The sequence below is a fragment of the Maylandia zebra genome, linkage group LG6 (assembly GCF_041146795.1).
Source record: "Maylandia zebra isolate NMK-2024a linkage group LG6, Mzebra_GT3a, whole genome shotgun sequence".
Lineage (NCBI taxonomy): Eukaryota > Metazoa > Chordata > Actinopteri > Cichliformes > Cichlidae > Maylandia > Maylandia zebra.
In genome coordinates this window covers 19,713,556-19,737,856 of record NC_135172.1, presented here as the reverse complement: position 1 = coordinate 19,737,856, position 24,301 = coordinate 19,713,556, and the positions used below count along the sequence as shown (strand labels likewise).

Here is a 24,301-nt window from a genome sequence, read left to right as displayed (position 1 = left end):
TTTCCCCAGAACCGTGCAGGTACAGTTTTAGTAAATGTACCTTAGGTACACCACACTACATCAGAAGAATAATGCTTACTTGACGTACAACTGTAAAGGTTTTTCATATTTATGAACAACGACCGCCGTCTTAGGGAGGGAATTCAGGAGAAGTTTAATAGTCTATTACATTTCTCTCTCGCTATTGTCAAAATAAGTCATTACACTGACGTGATAAGTACAGGAAGGCAGTGAATAATGAGCAACAGTCGTTTTAATCGCCTCTACCGTCGAATGAGCGTTCGGTACTTTACTCCCCCCACCACCTCCTGTCTCCGTCCGCCGCTCTGCCAGGTAACCGTTTACCTCGACGTGGACGCGACTGTGGCCACACGCGCGCTCCCGCGAAGTCATACGTCACTGTGCTCGCTCCTCTTCTCGCGCGCTGGTTAAAAAGAAGGAGGAAAGAGCACGGGAAAACATGTGAGCGCTCTGAGGACTTTAGTGAGAGGCAACTTTTATTTTTCTTATATGTTTTTTTACCTGTGCATGTCCAAACTGCCGTGCTGTGCTCAAAAAGGAATTACATCTTAACGGAACGTCACGGCTTTATTTTTTGTATTTTTTCCACTTCCACTGTTTTGCGGGTTTTGGCTTTTTCTGCTCATCAGGATAAAATGTGTTATTATTTTTGCTTTCATATTGTTATTATTATATTATTTTAATTTTCGGAGTTATACTGTATAACCAGAAGGGAAAAGTAGGGCTAATTTATTTTAAACACCTGTTTTCATACTAACGAATCACATTTAGAACACCTGCGTGTACAAATTTGACTGTTGTTTTTTTTTTTTCCTGCGTGGAGAAATATATACATGTAAAAATATAGTGCACTCCAGGTCAACATCTCTCTCTCTCTTTTTTTTAAAGGGACGCGTTTTGTTTTATTTTCTATTATTATAATTAATATTATTGCAAGTGCATTTTATTATCTTTTGAGACTATGAAGCATTTGCAATTTGTGCTTGTGCTGGCCATCGCGGTCAACGTGTGGGAATGTGGGGACGCAAAGTTTGGCGAGAGAGGAGAAATGAGCCCCAGGAGAAGAAGATGTTACGACGGAAGCTTGCCCAAGCGGCTGAAGAAAAGGGAGCGAAAACTGTTGCTTGACGGCAGCAGCGGAGGAGAAGTTTGCCACAGGCTGTATCCTCGCGTATCCTGCTGCCCCACCAGGAGAGCCGCCTATCAGATCCTGCACCGCAGGGATCCCAGGGTAAGTTAAAGTCCGTCCGCACACGCAGCATTTTCTTCTAATGAAAGGACTGGCTTTTTTTTAATATATATATTATTATTGCTAAGGCACCTGAGGACATGCATTTACAGCCTTTGTGCATTGTCATTCTGCTTCTTACTACCGACAGCTGAATTTGAGGATGGCAAGAGGAAGTTGCCTTGGGCTATGCTGCCAAGAAGAAGTCCTAATTTTTATGTTGCTGTGGGAAAGCTATTGTAGCCTTAGTGGTAGGCGACCTTTAAATAGCTTCAGATGTAATCCCCATTCATAAAACTGTAAGCATATGCGTGGCTTAATTTTATTTATTTCCCCCTCTTTTCAGTATCGCTGTAGCATTTATACAATCTTCGGAGAACAACTTAATCTGCTTCTATCGGAGGCAGCCTTAAAAGTGAAGAAAAATCCTGCTTTCAGCAATAAAATGTTTACCAGCTTCTCATAATACGGTTCAACTCTAATTCGGTGTGTCCAATCCGCTTCGTTGTTACCATGGCAATCACTCGCCCGATTTACGTTACTTCTACGCTGGCCACAGTGAGCTCCAACCGCCGGCTGAGAGTGACAGAAAGAGGCGCTAGGTAACTAACTGTTGAGCCATTTACCCGACAAGGTAGGAGTTCGGCTGTACCCTTTTTTTTTAAAGTCAGCCGTCGACCTTTTTACTGGAACTGGAAGCTGATAAGGATTTTTCCCCTCTTGCCGGCTGTTTGGCAGCCGTTGGTTCTCAGAGTTAACGCTCAGACGTTTGTTTGTCTAACGTCTTTTAAGTGTCTCGCGCTCTTCCACTCTTGACCGTTATGGCGCCAACCGAGGTAATAATGTAAGTGTTAAAATGTAATGCAGCGCAAAGCTCAGAGGGGGGGGGGGGGGGGGGGGGTTAATTAAACCGCTCTTCGGAAATGCAGGAAGGAGAAAAAAACAGCGAGTGTATGCGGCCAAACTTGTAGCAGATTCCTTTGGATCCTCACCGGGCCATTCTCATGTAAACCACCCCTCGAATCATTCAGTGGCTGGGTGGTATCTCACTTTGTGTTGCGACAAAAAGCCATATTGCATCATTTAATTTGCTCAAGTCATGCAAATAAGAAGGGGTGGGGGGGTCGAAACTGAATAGGACGAACTCGACTTCTCCTCCTCCCAACTACACTGCCCACACACGGAGCCCTTTCTGATTATGGCAAAAGAATAACAACAACACCATTGTGTTTGTTGGTTTCACTAATGGGAGAAGCTGGAGAACATCATTCTCCCCCCAGTCATGAGCCCCTGTCCAAGTGTTAATGCCTTTGAGAGGGTGCGTGTCTTTCACTATATCCCCCCCCCCGCGCAATAAACTTACACCTATTCCCCGAGGACAAGTGTTTTGTTAACGCTTAGTGTTGCCTACCTCAGTGCTTGTCTCCCTTCTCCTATCCCAGTCTCCCTGATTGTGTGAGGACTGTCCAGATTTTTTCTCTATTTTTTTTATTCCAGCTGAATCGTATTTTACATTTTCATTTTTTTATGTGTTAATGTGTTTCTTCTGTGGATTTTTGCTGTTGAGTCATGCAGATGCGATCATAGAAGGAGCAGCTGTTCTCCCACACAAGGCTGAGCTTTGCAGGTGTGAAGGGAGTTTTAATAAATAAAAAAATGCAATGTAAAAATCTGAAATGACAGGGGAGTTAAGTTACTCATGATTTAATTTTCTTACCCATTGTAGTTCCACTTTTTTCCCCGATTGTGACTCTGCTCTTGATCTCTGTGAAAGTGTGACAGCTGAGCCTCCTTGTTGCTGTTTTCTCCCTGTTTTTTTTGAGGCGTGTACTCACCAAGATTGAGCGAGAGACAACAAACAAAGGTTCACTTGTTCTGGTTTGGATGATGGCAACATTGGAGCCCATCCCAGTAACATATGGACACAGGGCATGGTTGAGAGCACACAAATGCTACTCTCTGTGGACCTTGTGCCAGCCTATGGCACGCAGAATCAATGGGCAATTTAGAGCAGGAGAGCAGGCATGCCCGCAACACTACAGGGCATGAGCGTAGAGGATACCGAGACAGAGGTACACACTGTACATACAGTGCAGAGCTCCCTTTTGGAAAGGGGTTAGATAAATTGCAGAACAAAGATACCATTCAGTATGATTCTGTCTTTGTTTAGTCCATTACATTGCCTTCTATGAATTGCGATTTCCTATTTGCATGTCTGAAAGTGTATTTCACCTTATGGGCAAAATCAGCACTGTACAACTTCTGAAGAGAAAGTCTGTTCTGCAGCTTCAACTCGCTCTGCAACTAGAGTAAAGTGTAAGGTGTCCATATGTTAGCCTTGGGTCCCCTGGTCTAATTGACTTCGACAGACTGCTAATTTGTTGATACCAGAGAGGGAATGATGTGCCTGTCTATCTCTAAATTGGTGTTTACACATGGACCTCACACAGAGCAAAGCACTACCAGCCTGCTGCCTGCAAACAGCACTTGACCTAAAACAGATTACATTGTGTTTTATTATAGCTAATTTGTTATGTAAATAATCCTGCTAATTTCTTTTGGATGAAGTCTATGTATACCTTTGCATAATCACCCCAAGTCAGGCTTTGAGGCGCTTATTTGGTTTCATTCATTTTTTGCTTTGAAATTTGTCAAGCGTGGGTATCGTAATTTGATTTTAAGTGTTTGTGAACTTGGTAAGTAGGCAGAGAATGAGATGATCTTTTTGTTTATTTCTGTTTACAGAAAGGGAGGTCAGACTGTAGGCTTGACAAGTCTGTACAAAAGGCGACTGAATAAAAAATGTTGCAATTGTATAGAAAATTTAAGCATGTTGAGTATTTCAGGAAAAGACAAAAACAACTTTTAGACCTTTGTTAGAATTCACTTTTATGAATGGGATCATGCATTATCCAGTGGGAGAACAAGGAGGTAAGTGACATCACTAGTTGCTGCTGAAAATGTGGAGTCGGGTGATGCAGATGCAATTGTGGAGTTTTTGAAGACTTCAAACTGAAAGAAATAAAAACTAAAACTAAATAAAAACACCCCAAACATATCCACTGTAGAACATTAACAGAGTCCATGGCATTAACATTAAGCTTTTCATGTATGTAGTGAACAAATTATACGTCATATATATCTTATAACTATCTTTAAATCTTGTGAGTACTTGCTTTATATATATCACATTGGCTAATTTCATGTAGTTAAATGGGAGCATAATGTTAGACATCATATACACATATTTACTGAGCTGATATATACAAGCCTAACACTGAAATAAATATACAAAAATATATAAAAGTATATAATTTGAACTCAGTGAGATCATTTGAAAGCATCTTGCGTAGTTTTTCTAAATTCTCAGTGTCGTCATATTCAGGAATTTATAACAAAGATTTGAAAATGAATCTCACAATCTAAACTCTCCCTTCTTCATAGTGTAATATTTATCATGCTGCTATCACCAAATGTCCAGCTAAACCTAAACTATATGTTTGCTTGCGTAGTGAGTGTGAAGTGAGAGGTAAAAGCAAACAGCAAGCCGTTCTAATCAGGCGTATGCCCTTGTTGCGTGTGGTCTCCAGATTTTCTCCACCAACAATACAGAATGTGGACGTCTCCTGGAGGAGATCAAGTGTGCTCGCTGCTCCCCCAATGCCCAGGTGTTGTTCCACTCCTTGGACATGGATAAGATGCCACACAGGGAGCCAGACCTGCCACGGCTCTGCCAGAACTTCTGCCGCGAGTTCTACTACACCTGCAGGGGGCACATACCAGGTAATTACACAGATAATAATAGCCATTATTATAACTTTAATGTTGCCAGTGTGGTTACCTGATGGTATCCAAGTAAACATACATAGTGGAAAAGATTAAGTTAAAGTAAGCATGTGCTATATTTGGTCATTTGTAATTTTCATAAATTCAAATTGATGCGAACATGTTGATTTTGATTTATTAAAAAAAAAAAAATCAAACCCAGCCACACTTCTCATTGAGACTCAGCTTTCACATGCATGTGCAGCTGGAAGATTTTTGAACTTATGCAAGAAGTGGTGCGTCAATAGTCTGGTCTGTGGATATTTATTTATTCAGCTCTTACCTCATCTGACCTCACCCCGATTTGCTGTTGCTTGTCTCACCCATTTTTCTTGCTTTCTACCTCGTTTCTTAATGCATCAGTAAAATCACTTGCCACACTCTGGCTGTACGGACCCAGCACCTGATTAGTGTGCAGGCTGGCCTAGCACATTTGAGTAATCAAATTTGGAGAGTGATTTTTGTGCTTCTTATGACACAGTATCGAGTCTAGCTGTGTTTATGTCATCAGGTGCCGATATTGTTGTTCTCACGTCTCTGTTAGGTCTGTTGGGATCATGCAGGGTTATTTTAATCAGCAGAAATTTGCAATAAATTAACTTTCTGAAGCCCTTGAAGGTAGTAACAATATGCAGACTTGAGACAGTTCGTGACATGTGAATGGAAAATATTAGATATGCGAAGGTGGGTGTGAAAACAAATTTCATGAATGCACTGACAAAATCCAGCCGGCCTGACCTGTGTTCCAGAAAACTTGACTGACTGGAGAAAAGTGAACTATTTTATAACCTGTTCCTGGATGCAACTTGCTAGACTGAACTGCTGGAGTTGATTCTGTATTTGGGATGCATATGCACCCTAGCTGTGGTCTAGACATGACTGCTGGGTGCTTTGCCTTCCTCAGACATAAACTGTCAACTAAAAAAACTCTCTCATACTCTGCCATTAAACTGTTTTCATTTGGGTAGTAGGTTAACATGATTTGTAAACATAGCTGAAGTGTTGCTGTACTGGCCTCTGTCGTTCCTGACTATTAGATGGCAGAAACACAAAAAAACAAAAAAGCCATTGATGCAACAGTTTTCTATATGTGTAATGTACTGTTAAATGGGACGCCTCTATCACTGAAGCATTTTCTTCTCAGAAGATCACAGGTACCTTCAGAGTGCACACCACACAAGATCAAACACTTCTTGACTGTCTCTTCTCCTACAGCCAAGTCTTCTTCCAGTCTCGGTCGCCACAAACTGATTAGATCTGCTAAGATTTGCAAACAGAGAACAGTTTCAAACACACTTGTCTGCAATCCACCCACATGATACGCTGCAGCTCAAGTCAAATATCAAACACATACATTCCATCGGAGTCCTTGCTCATCTGCATTTAATGGCCTACCGTAGTATCATGTACAACAATTCAACTACAACTGATGTTGGCGAGACGGACTCTACAGAGCAAAGGCAAAGAAGAAGAAGTCTGGCATTGTCAGAGTTACATTGTTTCCTTATGAACTGATAGACATATGGGCTCAGAGAGTCAAACCAGAAAACCTCAAGAGAAGAATCCAGACAAGACTCCCACCCCGTCCCCCCACTGTAGGCTCCTCCCTGTACACCCCCCATCAGCCCCCACAGATCAGCATATGTGGTGACGAATGACACATTTATTTTTCTACAAAGGTTGTGTGTATGTAAAACTGCTGAAGTGCATCAAGATGTCAAGTACTTTGGGTGGGCCACCCAGGTTGCCTTGGAAGATAACCAGATGGAAGTATAACTTTAGCAGTGGGGAGCCAGGAATATGGACAGAGTTCTGTCTCTCACTCTGTGTGTCTTTGCCTTCGCTCCCTTGTTCTCGCACTTCTTTTCTCCTTTGATTTGTTTCCTGCCTTTTTTTTTAATGTTAACTCTTTTACAGTATCTTTTGTTAGTGCACACCCTGCAATGAAGGTAGAAGACATTGTCAAGCATACAAGGAGGTATTGGCGATTCCTGAAAATCATCTCCAAACTACAGACAGATTAATTTGATTGAATGATGTACAATATGAGCAATGCTTTTCTTAGGCATTTGCATAAATGGTAACAATTAAGTTGGAATTTTTGAATGTGCAATTCCTTTTTTTTATTGTACCTGAATATTGTAATGGGAGGCAGCAAAAGTGAACATAACCACAAACCTTGCCTATCAGTGTCACCCGTTTTGCTAATACAAAATCACCAGTCACAGGTATTAAATTGAAACAGTAGCCTTTACTGCACCCATAACTGTCGTTCTGCACCCATGAAACTTCCTACCAGTCCTTGATTAGCCCATGTACCCCTTTTCTCCATAAAGCTATTTACTGCCTTGACTCTCACTTCTGCCTGGGGGCCTCCCACCTTCTCCATACTTCTCTTATGTCCTCCTCCACTCATCCCCGCACCCTCCATTCGATGTCCCCAACCAGCATGGTTAAGATAACTGCAGACACTAGAGTGTGGGTGGTATAGTCAGAGCTGTGTGTGTGTTTCTACGTGTGTTTGATCTTCATGTTATGTTTAGATGTTTGAGGGGATATCCTATCACCTCCAGTATTTGGTGCGGTCAACCCTTGCGGTGTGGGGCACAGGGAGTAGATGAAAGGAGGGACAGGGAGAGTCCTGTTTGTGTTTTTACCACTGGTGTATTTGCTTTCCTCTGTCCTCTGAGGGATTGACTAAAGGAAACAATATTGGTAAGATTGTTTTTAGGTCGCTAAGGGCCCCGAAGACCCACTGCGCACTCTGCTTATTGCCGGGAATAATGTTGTGACTGCACTGGCTCGAGGGGCAGCTCTGTGTGACTCCTGTGTTTATGCAGATTACCCTCTCCTCTGGCACTAAGTCGTTTTAGGTAAACTAGCAGGCCAAAGGGAAATAAGGAATGATGTGATGTCAGTTTTACTTTGAACTCATGGGCAGAATTTATGGAAATACAATCAGTCAGCATTTCGGAACATCATGTCTTTGTTTGGCAATTCAAGTGATGAAAAGCTCTCACCCTGAAAACAATTTTGTTTATTCAGTCACATGCCATATTAAACAGGTGGACTTTTTCATTTCACAGGCTATGCCCATGTGCAGCTCTGTAATGCAAAACAGCCAGACCAGAAGAGTAAAACAAGTAATTTGGTTGGGTTTTTTTGTTTGTTTGTTTGTTTGTTTGTTTTTATTTGATCAAAGAACATTTTAGGATACCTGTGACTGGCAAGAAAAATGAAGGAATAACATTTTTAACTCCAGCTAAGTGAATGAACACAGTTTGAAAATTGGAAACTGCCATCCAGCGTCACCAGATTAGTTAACCGTTAAATGTGTTGATTTTGAGAAATAATGATGGGAAAAGTTGTAAAAATGTAGTTTTAGAAGAGTTTTGTAATTTGGTAACTTTTTTGACATTTGTTTTCAAATTATTTTTTCTGTATCTATAGTGTTGCAGAATATATTCAAGGGGGTATATGTGTGATTCATGAAATTAATTTGGTTCCCATAATTCACTGCGATGGAGACATATTGTTTCTGGTATAGAGTCAGATGCTTTTGGCAAGGGTTTACCTAGTTAATAATTCTAGTAATCATATATTTGGCTTTCTTTGTGTCTCACATTTTTCAAAATGATTGAACTCCTTGTGGAGCTTTGTGGAGTCTTCGTTGGGATGCAGTGGGGTTTTTTTCTTTTTCTTTTTTTCCCTAGAAATAGCTTTCTTAAGACCACTTCTGTGTATGTCACAACCTAGTCAACCATCAAATGATCTATGAATCAGTTGAAGAATTATATTTTTAGTGCCAAACAGACAAAATTATAGTCCTCATCATGCCAGTTCTTGTACTAGGTTTATTTCAGATTTTTTTCATGTACAACGGCTGAGATGTGTACTTCCTCAGCAAGCTTGATGAATTTTGCTGCCACTTGCAATGTGTTGCTGTTCATTTCCAGTAAGCTTTCATTTAGTGTACATCGACAGCGCACACTGGGTTTAACTATCTAAAGCAGTTATAATTAAAGGATCATCCAGCTGTAGCAAATGCAACCTCATTATTGCATGGTGTTGAACCAACTGAATAGAAAGACAGTCTCTTCTACTAGGACTAAGGCATGAGCATTATTTCATGAATAAAAATAATGACAAGGTAAACTAAAATTTAGAATGCAGTCATTCTTCTTTCCGGAAGAGGTATAGTTCACTGTAGAGCCCTTTCTAATCTGTGATCCATTTGGTTTGGCCCAGTTTGCTTTCACTTGTTCTTTTCAGCTCAGTCTAGCCAGGATTTGTTTTGGCTCGTCAAGTAAAACTCCAACTCTCCCCGACATACTAGCACATCACATCATTTCTCATCACATCTCTCTTCTTCTGCCTCCACTTACAATCTCATCTTCTCTTGCATAATAGCCACAATACATTATAGGCAAACCAAAGCAAGCAGGCCAGACGAGCCAAGTATAAGAAGCCATGCAGTATCTAGTGTGTATGACTCCATATCTCGGTATCTGTTGTGTTTTCTAGAACTGTTCCAAGCCGATGTGGATGAGTTCTGCCAATACTATGGGAGGAGAGATGCCAGTTTGTGTTTTCCAGATTTTCAACGAAAGCAATCACATCATCAGGATTCTAACTACTTGGGAGATGAGAAAATAGAAGAAATCAGCAGGTATGTAGTCTGACTTTTACAGTGTTTTACTGCATTGATTGCGTGATACTATGGAAGCTCTAAAGTAATTTTTAAAATAAGTTTTGACAGTGCCATGTGTTCTAACAAAATTAGCTTCTTGGGTTTTTTTCTATACCTATGAGAAGCAGGCATAGCTTTGGAACATGTTTTGGGTTCACTGGTCCATTTTGACATGGTCCATACTTTCAAACTGACATGCCATGCAATTTCTCCTGTAATCCTAAAGTTTGTACAGACTGCTTTTGCTCAGCTTTGCTAACATAATGAAAATGCTTATCCTGCGTCATTCTGTTTTCCTCCCTCACTGCAAAGGTCTGTACATCACAGAGAGCTTTGCCCTTTAGTCCATGGGGGGGATGCCTTTCATCTCAGTTTTCCCTAGGGCAGAAAGGCCAGAGACTAGGCACCTGAACAGCAGCAACCAACTTTCCGTCAAATAACTTCCGACAGTCACTGAGTTAAGGGCTTAAATTGTCTCTTCTGTCTCATATCCTCTGAGAAGTGTAAGCACATAAATGACAGTGAACAGGCTCCATTACTTTAAAAGAGTGGGAGAAAGAGCCAGAATTAAGTCAGCCGAGCTATCGACTGAGAATATGAGCTTCATTTTGGTGATTTAAGGCACAGAGCTTAAATGCCCTGTGTTCCTTGCACAATGCAGTGTGGCAATTGTGCACTTTTATGGTATAGGCAAAAAAAATTGTCATATATGTTGTCACTGGGTGGTGTGGATGATTATAGACTGATTTTTGCCATAGCACTTCATATTGACCTCTCTTATGTAGATTAACCTAAGTAGTCATGTCCACAGCCTGGAAATCTGCAGGGGTTCTTGCCCTCGTCTCACACTGGCACATTTGAGGGTAAATGTAGGTGGATGAGGTTGAACTTACTGGGTTTTCTTCTTTCAAAGAGCCAGATCTGACACACACAATTATTGCCCAGAAAAATCAATGTTTTGAATAAAGATGGGCTATGGCATTTTTCTTATAATATTTTATTGTTCTGAGTGTCATGAATTGCAGATAGAGTGCTCAAGTGCAGATGCCTGGAGGCAGGCAGGTTAAACAGAAAATCTATCTTTATTAGGTGGACGTGATGTTCAATAATCAAATAATGAAGTCCACGAACTGAGACACAACAAATACAGGGAAACACACTAGGAGAGTAAACAGGTTATAAAATGAAATAAAGTTAAACCAGGAGTAAACCCTCAACCTATAATCAGACAACTAAGAACATAAACTCGCAAAGAAACCAAATAAAATGTCTAAGAACAAAGAGTACAAAGCTTAAAAAAAACCCTCAGAGCTCCAAGACCCAGGATCATGACAGTCAATAAAATATGACAGTGCAGCTGATTTAGTTTTGCTTTGCATGTAAATGGATTTAGTAGTTATCAGCTAGGACACCTTTTAAATACCTACAGCAATAATTGTTTTTAATCATTGTCCAGGTAATGTATACTGTTGCCGGATATAGTGTATTATTCTTTTAGTTTATGTATGGAAAAACCCTCAACATTTGAAGCCTACGGCGTAAAGCTATGGAGGATTCACTGCTTTCAGGTCTGTTTGTCCCAGTAGAGGTAAGGGTGACTGCAGATCTGTTCAGTGTGATCACCTTTGGCCTGTGATCAGACATTTATAGAGCATAATAGGTCATGATTATGAAAATGATGTGGATCAGTGAACCATAGCTCTTGGTGGTATTTGCATTTCTTTTAGATTATGTTCTGATAAAATGACAAGATATCTTTTTGTGAGAAAAATGTTCCTGTAGAATCAATGCCAAGATTCACTGAACTTGTTGAGGTGGCAGGTGGTTGCCAAATATCTTATAAAGACCCTGGTATGTTTTGGGGGTTATTTTGTTTTTATCTTTCATCTGTACTGCTACCTGAAAGTCTTCCTGTTCTGTCTTATTGCTGGATTTACTGACATAGTCATTCTCTGTTCCTGTTCATATCTGGCATTAAAATGTGTCTTAGATTATTTGTTCACTGCTGAATAAATCTAAGTATAGAGATAGTATAGTACAGTAGAGTATTGAATGCACCCATGAAGCAGTCACATTGAGTCAGTCAGTCAGTCCATTATTTCTGGTGGTCTGCACAGCAAATGGCATCAGTTCTTTTAGTAGTACTCTAGTGATTTGCCTCTCCCTAGTGAAAAACAGCACTTTGGCAGAGTGAATTGAGTTGTTTACCTGCAGCTATCATTAACCATTTATTTTGAATAATACTGTTGTGCAAGGAAAAATAAAACACTTTATAGTGTTTGACCTTGCTTAGCTATGGTTCAGCTCATGTGCTCAAAACTGGTCAGTCAGGGTGGTGGTTCTGGATTGGAATTTAGAGATAATTGTTGGTAACAAGTAAGTTCCAGTAATTTAGTAGTCCGTTTGCTCTCTGGTTGCAAGCAGAATTGAGTTTGCAAACTTGAGCCCATGCAGGATTCTAACATTTGGTCTTAGCAAGCGGAAATAATGTAGAGTACTTGTTTGTTTGCCTGTAAAGTGGGAGAGTGAGATCCGGTCAAAAGTGGTCACTCGATACGTATGCTAATGCCAAGTGTGAAATGACGCACTTAGCACGGTCCGTTTATGATCGGATCACCCAAGACGCATGTTGATGGCAAATATGAACAGGGCCCTTGACATTTTGTATCTTCCTTGTTACCCAGGAAACACAAACACAACTGCTACTGTGCCCAGGAGGTGTTGAGTGGTCTAAGGCAGCCGGTGGCTGTGGTGCACTGTGGAGATGGTTCCCAGCGGCTCTTTGTCCTTGAGAGGGAGGGAATTGTCAGGATACTCAACCATAACCTCGAGCTAATTAAGGAGCCTTTCTTGGACATCCACAAGATAGTGCAGAGCGGCTTGAAGGTAGGACCAACTTTGCCTCATACTGTTACCTGTGAATTATAGAGGTAATATGTTGAACTAGATAATCATAGTTGTAAAGAACAAGGGGAAAAGAAAGAAAGAAAGAAACATGGCTGAGAGTACATAAAATATTTCTGCTACATTTCTAGAGTAAGGAAGTAATACAACACATGTCTTCCCAACACAAAATGTTTTCACCTGTGTAATGAAATGTCTCCAGGCAAGGAAAATCCCTTGGCAGTCTTGCTTGCATACTATTAGTATTATATTATATGATTAGACCAAACAAGCAGTCATTCATTAATTGTGATTGTGCATTGCGCTATTACCTGCTAATTAAATGTACACAGTGCAAACATTAAGCAAACTGATAATTTCTGCTACCTCTCATTAGAATGGTTAATGGCTTTCTTAATCTCTCCCATATTGTTCCTTTAAGGGTTCCAATATTATAGGGTCTTATTTATATGACTACCACACGTGATAATGGGAATGACAGTTAAGTTTAAATTGTAACCTTGTTTATGCTTGTAGTTCAGTTAAACAAATAACTTCATATTAGAGGTCTGTGAAATCTTTTTTCCTCGTCCTGCACTCTTAGTGTAGTCATTGGGGTGTTATTAATACAAATAAAACCTGTAGACCTGAAAAGGCGGATCTAGCCGCACCTCTGTAACATTTAACTTGTCTGTCTGACCATCTCTCTTGCCAGAAGAGGGAGGATGGCAGGGTAAACATATGTTCTACTTTTGTTTGGCTATCTGCCCTATGTGGGAAAAGTAAACATAGCCAAAGCAATAAAAAAAAAAAAGTGCACATGAATTTTATTGTTTATGTCTTTTGAACATGATACACTCTTTTGGAAATAGTTAGGCTTGCTGTGTCCTTGAGTTGATGTATTCTCAAAAGTATGTGTGCCGTGCTACGCTGCTAGTTCTTGAAATGTCTTCTTTCTTTTTTTTATAAATTCTCTATGGATATATCATTTCCAAAGACACTTAATCTTCTTGAGATTTATTTTTATATCCGTAGAGCTTGGGTAATCACAGATTTTGAATTTGGTAATTGTTCAGGAATTGTTTAGATTGTATGAGGAGATGTGGTAGCTTAGATGTCTGTGGGGGGCACACTCCCAGACAGGAAGTTTATCCATCACGCATGCCTCTTGCTCCTCCACTGACAAGGTCCTCTGCTTACAAGGAGTCAAACGGAGCAGAGCATTTGAATATTAAGCTGCACCCTTTGGGATGCTCACCCCACTCTTCTCAGCTCTCTTATCTTAATTTACTCCAAACTAGTTGTGGATAAAGTCACTATTATGACAATTAGATGTGGCTCAATCCCCCTGCAAGCCCCAGGAGTCCTATTCTGAACTGTTGGCTGCCATAACGGTGCAATCCACTCCAAGGGAGGGCTAAGGTGTTTACTGGCAGAATCAACAGGATGGAGCTGCCTTTATACATAAAGAGGAACCCATGCTCTCAAGAGACAAGGCAGATAACGGGTTAATCATCAACCTCATGCACATGCTTTGATTGTAATGTTCTATGTTTCCTCTTACTCTTCTGTCCCCCTCCTTCCATGGATCCCTCGGTGCCAATTTAGCTGAACTGCACAAAAACAATACTACACTCTGGTGTGGGCTTCTACATGGCTGTGGGTGTTCTTAGAAATTCAGTTTGCTTTTAAAGTCATACTGTCCATTTATATATTCATGTTACAAACTTTCAGTTGATTATGTAACTCAGCGGGATCCTGTCTGCAGAAATCTATAATTGTTAAAATAATTTAAGCCCTATTTTGGACTTGTTGTTTGCAAAGAAACAATATAGCATGTCAAATCTGAGTAACTGTTGATGTTGTTTTTTCTTTTTTTGCCGGGGTTTGGGGGTTGTTTCTTAAATCTATTCCACATCCTTCAGGTTAAAAAGAATAGGGACCATTGGGTTTGTTATCAGCGCACAGTTCCAAAGCGATTATCTGTGATCGTGTGTGGTTATATTACTGTTTGTGGCATAGGTGCACATCAGTGAAGATAATATATACTGGGTTTACATCTCTTGCCTTTTTACATGATAGCTTTCCTCATCCAGATTTTAAAACAATAATTCACTATAACAGAGCCCAGGTGAAAAACTCACATACCCGCAGTTCAGACCTGTAAACCATTAGAAACACTGGACACTATATTAAGCAATAAATTGGGACAAAAGGATGGCCCCATATGCTGCTCCAAGTTTGTTTTGTTGGGGGGTTTTTTTTGTTTGTTTTAATCTGTTACTGGCATCAAATGAGCATATTCTTGATTGTTTTAATATGTTACATTTGTATTGTTTTTAATTGAATATAGGTTTTAAGTTAATTATACAAAGATTTATTTTTATCCTCTCTATGTTTTACATAGCCTATAGGGCTGGGCAATTTGCTCCATAGTTCAATCATACTGTCTTTCTCCTGTTGGATTGCAAAGCATTGCTGCCAGGAAAGGATGGCAGAGGAGGTTAACATGCACCAATTAGGGCTGTACTCCCTAAAATACAATGTGTGGCCTAAATTCAGAAAACTCATTACACACTGGTGAGAGAGAAACACACACACTGAGAATTTATTTCTCAAATGTCAGTTCCAATTTTTTACACCTGTAGCTCTACTAACTCATCCACTCTGTTTAAAATGCCTCACCTAATTCCCCTTCACTCATCACCGTTTTCTCCCCACTTTGGTGGACCAAAAAGTTACATAGAGGAAGTATAGTCACATTACGCTACAGTTTAAAAATCAAAACAGCTGCTATAAGTATCCTCCAGATGTGACATGAAACTATGGCAAGGCAGATTTAATTTATTATGAATCACATAATAATAATAATAATAATATTTATTTAATGCATCAGTTGGAAATGAGCTAAAAATAGCCTTGATTGGTGAGTTGGCAAGCTATCGTTGATCTTTTGAACTTCATTCCCCAGCATTAGTATCTATTGGGGCAAACTTAATATCTCCAAAAGTTGATGGTGTTCATCTGGGTGTAGCGTTTTGTGGGAGAAACATTTCGTCACTCGATTGAGAATGCATCAAGACGGCAAACTTAATAGTTTATTTTAGATTATATAGCTTATTTTTGCAAACATGGTTATGTGTTAGCCTGTTTACTTGCCAGTAACAGTGAACCACAGGTGTATTTCCAGTTGCGTACTTTTCATGATTTATGGAAAGCAATGCTTGCAGCATACAAAGATTACATAAAATTTTATAGTGCTTTTACAAACATACATTTGAACACTATTAAACCTGTCAGGAACCACAAATATCCTTGAACGTGTATGGAATTGCTCTCAAAGCAACCTATGAAGATGCAATCAGAAACGGTGTGCTAAAAAACTTTAGAAATGCTACTTGAGAGTACAATGCATGATAATAACAGTGTACAGATATGGGTGACCAGCATCCCAGAGCTAACAGTAGTCCTATGAATCACTATGCATGTGGGTGAGTGGGCCTCTCATAAAATATTTCCCTATTCAGCCAAATGATTCAGAGCATTGGTGCTGTCCTTGGCATCAGAAGATCAGAGATGATGGAGTAAAATAAAGCAGTATGTAATGTTGGCTGCTCTTGTTCAGGTTGTAGTTCTACCTTAAGCTTTGCCCATGGTGGAGAGGGCAGAAGTTGAGCTATATAAAGGACATGTTTGTAGTGGAGTGAAACCGAGTGTTAAGGAAAATTTAAACTGTCCACTGCAGCCATGAATTTCTCATTCATGCATCCTTGATCTTTGTTGGGGTTTGTTTCCCACTTCTTCCTATTTGTGCTTATTCCTTTTCCTGTTTAAGTAAACTTTTTAACCAATCAGCATATTACAAACAAGTGATAGTATGCACAAAGGTGTATCTCTGTAGCCACTGCGCTGATCGAGATCCTATAATCCTTCCTTCTCTGTAGCTGAACAGCTATGCAAGTGGACACCACAGTACTATAAAAACAGCTTTGCACATAAATGCTGCAGTGCTCATATAAATATTGTTGGCTTTAAAAAAAAATCATCATCTTTGTGGTTGATGATGGATTATATCTCGTTCTTGGTTAGTTGGAGTGGAATTTGTGCATGGCTTCTCGATGGTCCAAGAATTTAAGTATCACCAGCTGAAGGCATTGCAGTGGAAACTTGACTGTGTGATTCTTATTGCACAAGAAAAAAAGAGACAGCAAAAAAACTGTGTATGTTGTTTGTGAGGGAGGTACGAGCATACATGCTGCAGGTTGTCTTTGAGTGAAGGGTGTAGAGGGTGTTTTTGTTCCAATCAACTCTAATGGAATGTCTTTTTGTGGAGTGAGGATCAAAAGGTTCAGGGTTATAATGCATGAACCAACACATGTGTCACTGATGCTCAGTGACAGCTATCCCTGCAGAATTGGAAATTGCTGCATTTCTTGTGACATTTTCTTCATAATTCTGTGAAAATAATCACTGAGAGATATCAGCTGGTTGTTATCCCTGCACCTCACATTCCCAGGTTTATTTGGAATGATGCCACATGTTCCATAGAGCCAAACCCAGAGCTCCAGAGAACAGTGTTTGAGGGAAAAGTGAAATGCAGGGACAGGTATTTGTGAAAAATGAAGAAATAATACCTGGTGAGAGATCAGAAGCCCCCTACTTTGCTTTGGAAGAATGATGGTAGTCATAAAAAAGACAAAGAAATTCATGGAAAAAATGTGTTTTAAGTTGACACAATGTGCATGGTGATTTGTACAATTTGACAGAGTCACTACAACAATCAGGGAGCTTTGAAGTACAGGTGCAGCATCTATAACTACGAGAATCATCCCTTATATAGATGGAAAAACATGGCAGAAACATGTAGCTCCTCCTGCATTCAGCTACACATGTGGTATCACTCTAGTCAATGTACTTGAATATCTTTATATGTAGGTGCATTAGAGAACCCTAAAAACTTCAGAATTGGCTTTACACCTAACAATATGCACAAAAATGCAGTTTGTACATTCTTTAAATGAGGTTGTTTATATAGTTGTAAGTTTTTGAACCATGCCAAAAATATCTTACCTACTGCAGCTTTGGCAGCAGTTTTAACATGATCACTGCTCACGATTCCCAGTTTGGCACTTTGTCTTCTTTTAATCAAGCTATCTCCATGGACCGGCTTACAGTGAAAGGCTCGCTGATGCAGTGTTTGTTTCTTATGGCTCTGGTGCTAGCTCTGCTGTCTGCCTGCTGCTGAAGGAGCTAGTCATTAGCAAGGGAGCTAATATTTCAGCCCATTTACCACTGTGTACCTTGGTGGTCCCCCTTTGGCTCCGGATCTAGGCCTCTTTGGAATCACAGCTTTTGACCCACTCCCTATGGTGAGTTTATTTTGGGGATGTGGGTCACTGCATCTCTCAATCTAACATATGGATCCAAAATTTCCAAAGGTGAGGTGGAGAATTTCTCTTCCCATCAAGAAACTTTTTGACACAGGATACTCACTGTGTCTCCAAGTAAAGAGTGCTGCATCCACTCCCATATAACTCTTGTTTTTATTTGACTTCAATGGTCTGACATTTAGTAGTACTCATAAATTTTTGCAGAGGAACCCTGCCTTTTGGGGTGGAGACTTATTTGTAAACCTTCACAGTATTTCACTTTATATTCAGATTGATAGACCTCCTGTGGCTTATCCTGTGGGTCTCTGTTTTTCCTCATTGGTACTTTGAGTAATACCTTGGCAAAGAGTCATCTTTTTACATGTGTATGGAGCCTGTGTTTGGACTGCACTGGGTCCAGTGCAGTGTGAACCGAACTAGTAGATCCAGTATACCAGTTTATGTTTTTCTTGACCTGTTAAATAAACTACACCTATCCAGAAAAGTGCCACTATAGTGCAAACAAATATTTATATGTATATATTTTTTCTGATTTTCTTTCTCATTGTTACTGTTTTGAGAATGAATACCTGAGGAATATGAGTGCAATATCAGTGCTTTTGTAGTAACTGCAGACCTTTTTAAAGCTATTATTGATAGTAAATGAAACGCTGTTATATACTTGCTTAAGGATCACTTTAAAAAATGTTCTTAACACCTGAGAATTCTGCTCATTCTGTAGTCAAGAAGAAATACAGGGAGAGAGTAAAACATTAAAAAAAAGCCAACTTGACTTTCCTTGCCTGGGGAATGAAATGCTATAGCTGATTACTACAGCTAACTATGACGGGAGGACCACCAAGGTAGTGACAACTGATGTAGCTGCCTGCAGGGTTAGACAAAGGTTTACATATTACACAAGCAATTTAGATGTTTTCTAAACATGTTGCCAAGACAGTGGGAGTTGGCAGCTCTTTCCTTGTTTAGGTTGTCTTTTTTTTCCTTTTTTACTCTACTCTAGCCCTACCCCCCCCCCCCCCCCCCCCCCCCCCCCCACCACCACCACCACCACCACCTTCCAAGCCTCGTATTTTGCATGGATTTTGTGTAAATCAGTGAAGAGTGAGGGGATGGGGAGCGAAAAGCAGGGACTGAAGCACTCTGCACTTTTGTGCTCTCTATGAACTGTGAGTGAGCTAATAAATTCTTTCAGCCACTCAGCATAGCATTCACAGATATCCCCCAAAGATTACACACACAAATCACCGCACAATAGAGGCCACCGGGAGGGTCTGGGCGTCACTGGGGCCCCCGACCCTGGGGACAGGCGCACATAAACAGGCTGCAGAAGACCTGGCAAAGTCTATGATTTGCAGAGGAGATGCTGCTAAACCCTGAGTCAAATGCTTCCTAATGATTGGTAAAAGTATATGTTTTAAAGGTGTGTAGTGAAATAGAAGCAAGAGTGAGAGAAAAGCAAAGAAGTGAAAGGGAAGATGAACGTCAAATTTAAAAAAAAAAAAAAAGGGAGGGGGGGACAGTGGGAGAACTAAAACAGGCAGGGGGTTATGGATGTATAGAGGCTGTGTGTTGGGGATGATGAAGATGACCAAGGGGGGTGATTCCAACCCCACACAGCCAAGCACAAGCCAAGCAGGGACATAATTAACTCCTGGATCTTTTGTGTTTATCATCTGACTGCAGGGCGGAGATGAAAGGGGCCTGCTAAGCTTGGCATTCCACCCCAATTATAAGAAGAATGGCAAGCTCTACGTCTCCTACACCACCAACCAAGAGCGCTGGGCCATCGGACCACACGACCACATTCTCCGTGTAGTTGAATACACCGTTTCGAGGTAATGGGAGAAGTAGTGCACCAAACCACTGCCTGAAATGACACCATAAGGGTACATAAAAGGTCGAGGTTAATAGAGACTGGATATGCAAACTTATTTTAAGACATCTTTAGCACATGAATGCAAAACAGTTTTCATTTTAGACAACTGTGATTTGTAGTACTGTACCTATGAAATGTGGTGAACATTCCCATTTCCCATTGTTTTTAATTTTATTTAAATTCTAAACACTATCCGGTTGTTCAGTGATGACACGACGAATCCTACTTCCGGGCCTAAAGTAGTCTGCGTTTAATATGGCTTTTGTGTTGTTAACATGTTTAATGTTATGTATTTTCTTCTATTTGATCTCAAAAAGCTCCTAAAACAGTCAGTGATCACCGTTGACCTCCCTCGGCTTTTATTACCGCTAATCATTTATTTAAACTCAGTTTTTAAAACCTTAGAATGTAACTACAGCCCAGCCCATGCAGCAGTATATGAATGACTAACCTCGTATTATGGATGGATTATCTCAGTTGTTCTCCTGGCTGAAGTTTGGTCCTTTTACAGCATCCTGCCATGCGATTACATTTGTTCCTGACCACCGAGAACACTCACGTTAACTTTTATCGAGTGGAAAAAAAGTTAGCTTGTTTATATTATGCTAACATAGCTGTGTCGCTAGCGGTCACGTAGCACATCATTATATACCAGCTAGCCCAACTTCAGTAACCCTACAAACGTCACTGCTTTTTAGTTTTCTGTCTTCATTTATGCTGGAAGTGATAACAGAGCTGTACGTTTTAATTTGTTTCCAAAACCCCGCAGTCAGGACATGCTATATTGTATTTAGATAGCAGGGAGTTAGCTCGTTAGCTCACTAGCTTCTAACTTCTAACTCCGTTAAATGTCATAAATTCCGTTTTCATGGATGCCTGGATGTTAAACTCAATAGTTACACCTGGTAGAGCAGAACGCTGATCATTTTTATTAAAGATGAAAGACTTTAGACAGTTTTTCAACTCTCAGTAATGCCATAGTGATCGTTTGATATATGGACCTGCAGCGGAGTTTAGGTCCAGACACGGCTAGTGACGTCAGACTGAACAACCGGATAAAAAGGACAAACTTTTCTCATATGGAAGTTTCTGATTACTGAATTGTGGATCTTTTGATTATACCACTAATAAATCCAACCTGCTAACCTCAATTTCTGCAAGAAACCATGGTAACAAAACCTTCAAAGGCACACTGAGGATTCTTCTAGACATGCAAAGAAATCAAAACAGATAATTTTTGTCTTTTGAGGATTTAGAAAGTAGGTCAAATCGCCAAGAAAAGTGTTTTGATAAGATGTGCAACGCTCTCATTATCATAACAGTGTTTTGCCTTTTCCTGTGTCTGTACCTTACACTCCCTTCACAATGACCTGTGATTAAGAAAACAATCTTTTCTCACGAACATGTTTAAGTGTTACATTTTCATTTTCATAATCACAGTTGTATGTTTGACTTAATGATCTAATCTTAATTATAATCTTGGCATGCAGTCTTGGTAACTGCAGCACATAGTCCTTAATTTGAGGGTCCAATAGAGAAATGGTAGTTAAAGTACTTAATGGTAGCTTAAAATACTTTTTTTTTTTTTTAACTTTAGGCTTTTTAAAAATTGCACGACTACCCAAAACAACGCAACTTGCCATATTAGTTGCTGATACTGTGAAACTAAATTCTCATTTTGCACTTCACTTGAAATTGTGCAACATTTTGCACCCTGTCTTTACATCTCCACCCACTGTCTTTGGCGATACATTAGATTAAGACTAAATGTCTGCAGAAAACAAAGTATTTAAAGTAATTTAATGTTGGATTTTGTTCCGCGTGTCATGTCAGCATATCTTATCCATGCCTTGGTGTCATTGTACCCATTAACAGAGTCATTATTTGAAGCAAACAGACAATCCATGGTGATAGTGCATGTTATACATGCACTATCACCATGAGCTTTTCACATGTGAAAACATGAACGCTGAATTGAATGGCCTTTAACCTGCCAGCTCCCCATTAACAGTCTGTGTGATATAAAGTTGCACCAAATTAGTGAAGAAAAAAGCAGATAACAGTTCAGAAAATTCATTTACAAAAAGCATTATCTTTTATTGTATATTTTAAAACACTATATGACCATATGTCTGTGGCTTTTACATCAGTCAGAATGACCTTTTTGGCCATTTGTCCACTTTCAGATATCATACATTTGAACCCAGACCCCTTTAAAAATAAGGGAGCAGACAAAAGTCCCCTTATTTATTTATAAGACAGCGTAAAAGCATCAAGGTATAGAAATGTTGTGGGTACTCCTTATAAATGCCGTTTAGCAAACATATTTTTTGCATTTGCAATTTTTTATGATTTTCTCAGGAAAAACCCAAACCAGGTAGACACAAGGACAGTCCGAGTACTAATGGAAGTGGCGGAGCTGCATAGGAAGCACCTTGGGGGCCAACTTCTTTTTAGTCCTGATGGTCTGTTGCACATCATCCTGGGAGATGGCATGATCACTTTGGATGATATGGAAGAAATGGATGGACTGAGGTAAGATCAAAAGTCCAAGGGTCATTTTATTGATGTTTATATACTGCTTTGTGCTCCATGTTTCAATCGTGACCTACCGTGTACAATTTTGAATGCGTGTTCTTGTTTTTGCTTGCAGTGATTTCACGGGGTCTGTGCTAAGGGTCGACATAGACACAGATAGTTGTGCTTCTCCATATTCCATACCACGGAGCAATCCTTACTTCAACAGCACCAACCAGCCACCTGAAATCTTTGCACATGGATTACATGATCCAGGCAGGTAAGTGAAACACTGCACTCTTTAAAGATTCTTGCTATGACTGATTTGCAATTTTCAAATGTAGAAATTCTGCTCATACTATAGGGTATTTTCATTACTGCTCTTGTAGAAAATATGAACTTAGCACAAACAGTAAGGCATTTTGTGTTGGGTCGATTGTTTCTCTGTTGTTAACAATGCTTCCCGGCAATAAATCTTATGCAGTTGGAAAGCCTGTTTATTTCCTCTTATATGGTGACACAAGTAAAATCCATTTACAGGTTGAACAACAGAGTTTGATATATGATCTGCACCCATGAAAACTTCTTCCTTTTTAAAACAGTGTTTTTCCTTCCCACTGTTCCCAAGAGCTTGATCAAAAGGTCTCATTTGATTGGTGGGATTTTCTCTGTATTATTGTAGGGTCTCTACCTTAGTATATAGTATGTCAGTATAAAGTATGTTGAGGTGACTGCTGTTGTCATTTGATGCTATATAGAACTATACACAGCCACAACAGCTGGTCACCAGCTTGGTCACACTCCTGTGTGATGGCATCAACCTGGACTTACTGCTAAATGTCACGTTCCTCCACATGTTCAGGTTCCTGTGCACATGTTGCTGATGCCAGCAGTGGAAGGCAGTCATGGCAGCCCTGTGAGACTGGAGACTAGCTGTATGCAGACTGTTCAGGGTTGTCTTGGTAGAAAGCTGTTGGCCGTGTCATCTTGCAAACCTTGACTGTAGTTTTGTAGAAGACTGCCTATGATTCACCAGTGCTGAGAGTGAGGAAACAACCTGACGGAGACGCCTACCTTGTAGCCTGTCTCTGGCATTGCCCAATTTATGGAACTTCACTTTGGAGGTGGCAGTAGGCCTCCCTCCAAATAATGCAGCAGCTTGGTTTTTGCTTAACATCAGCTGGAAGTAGCCCTATGGGACAGCCCTATAAAGATCAGTCAAACATGGCCTGGGGCATACACCAACTGACCGGTGTACCACGGTCCGTGCTCATCTCAAGATGCTGCTAAACACTAGCCAGTCAGGCACCTGATTGTCAGCAACTAGGCTACTAGAAGTTCGAAACAAAACTCAATAGCAGAACAAGCTGTTCAGCACATGCTCAACTCTGGTGCTCAAATGTAGCACTAGCTTTAATGGGAAATAAACACGCTTTCCAACGGTATAAAAGTTCTTACCAAGATGCATCGTTACAATAAAGAAATAGTCAACTGCATGCAAATTACCTTTTTGTGCTTGTGTTGTATTGCCACCTTTTATTTGTTTGGTGTTTGGATATTACTTCTAGTTATGTTATATTCATTCCTGGCACGCTGTGCTCTGTAGGTGTGCAGTAGATCGACTTCAGTCAGACAATGGGAGTCTTGTAATCCTCTGTACAGATGCCAGTGGCAGAAACACAACAGCAGGAAGAATACTGGAAATTACTAAGGGGGGCGATTATGGTGAGTTACAATTTCCATGAGAATTTCCAAAAATGTTCACAATATTTACCTTTTTCGCATGTTTGGAAGGAGTTTTAATATACCCAGTTGTGCACAGTCTTTGCTGGAGTTTTGTTTGATTGCATTACATCCTGAGAAAGAAGTGA

The 24,301-nt window shown here is 40.1% G+C and overlaps 1 protein-coding gene across 1 annotated transcript in view; it reads left to right on the top strand.

The window, feature by feature from the left end:
• Positions 1–439: 439 nt before the first annotated feature.
• Positions 440–24,301, top strand: part of hhip (hedgehog interacting protein) — a 37,749-nt gene continuing 13,887 nt past the window's right edge. The window contains exons 1-8 of the mRNA XM_024802870.2: positions 440–1,252; positions 4,840–5,032; positions 9,599–9,743; positions 12,449–12,650; positions 19,721–19,872; positions 22,275–22,448; positions 22,567–22,710; positions 24,037–24,155. Of these exons, the coding sequence (XP_024658638.1) occupies positions 983–1,252; positions 4,840–5,032; positions 9,599–9,743; positions 12,449–12,650; positions 19,721–19,872; positions 22,275–22,448; positions 22,567–22,710; positions 24,037–24,155 (1,399 nt within the window). The 5' untranslated portion in view covers positions 440–982. The remainder of the gene's footprint in view (positions 1,253–4,839; positions 5,033–9,598; positions 9,744–12,448; positions 12,651–19,720; positions 19,873–22,274; positions 22,449–22,566; positions 22,711–24,036; positions 24,156–24,301) is intronic.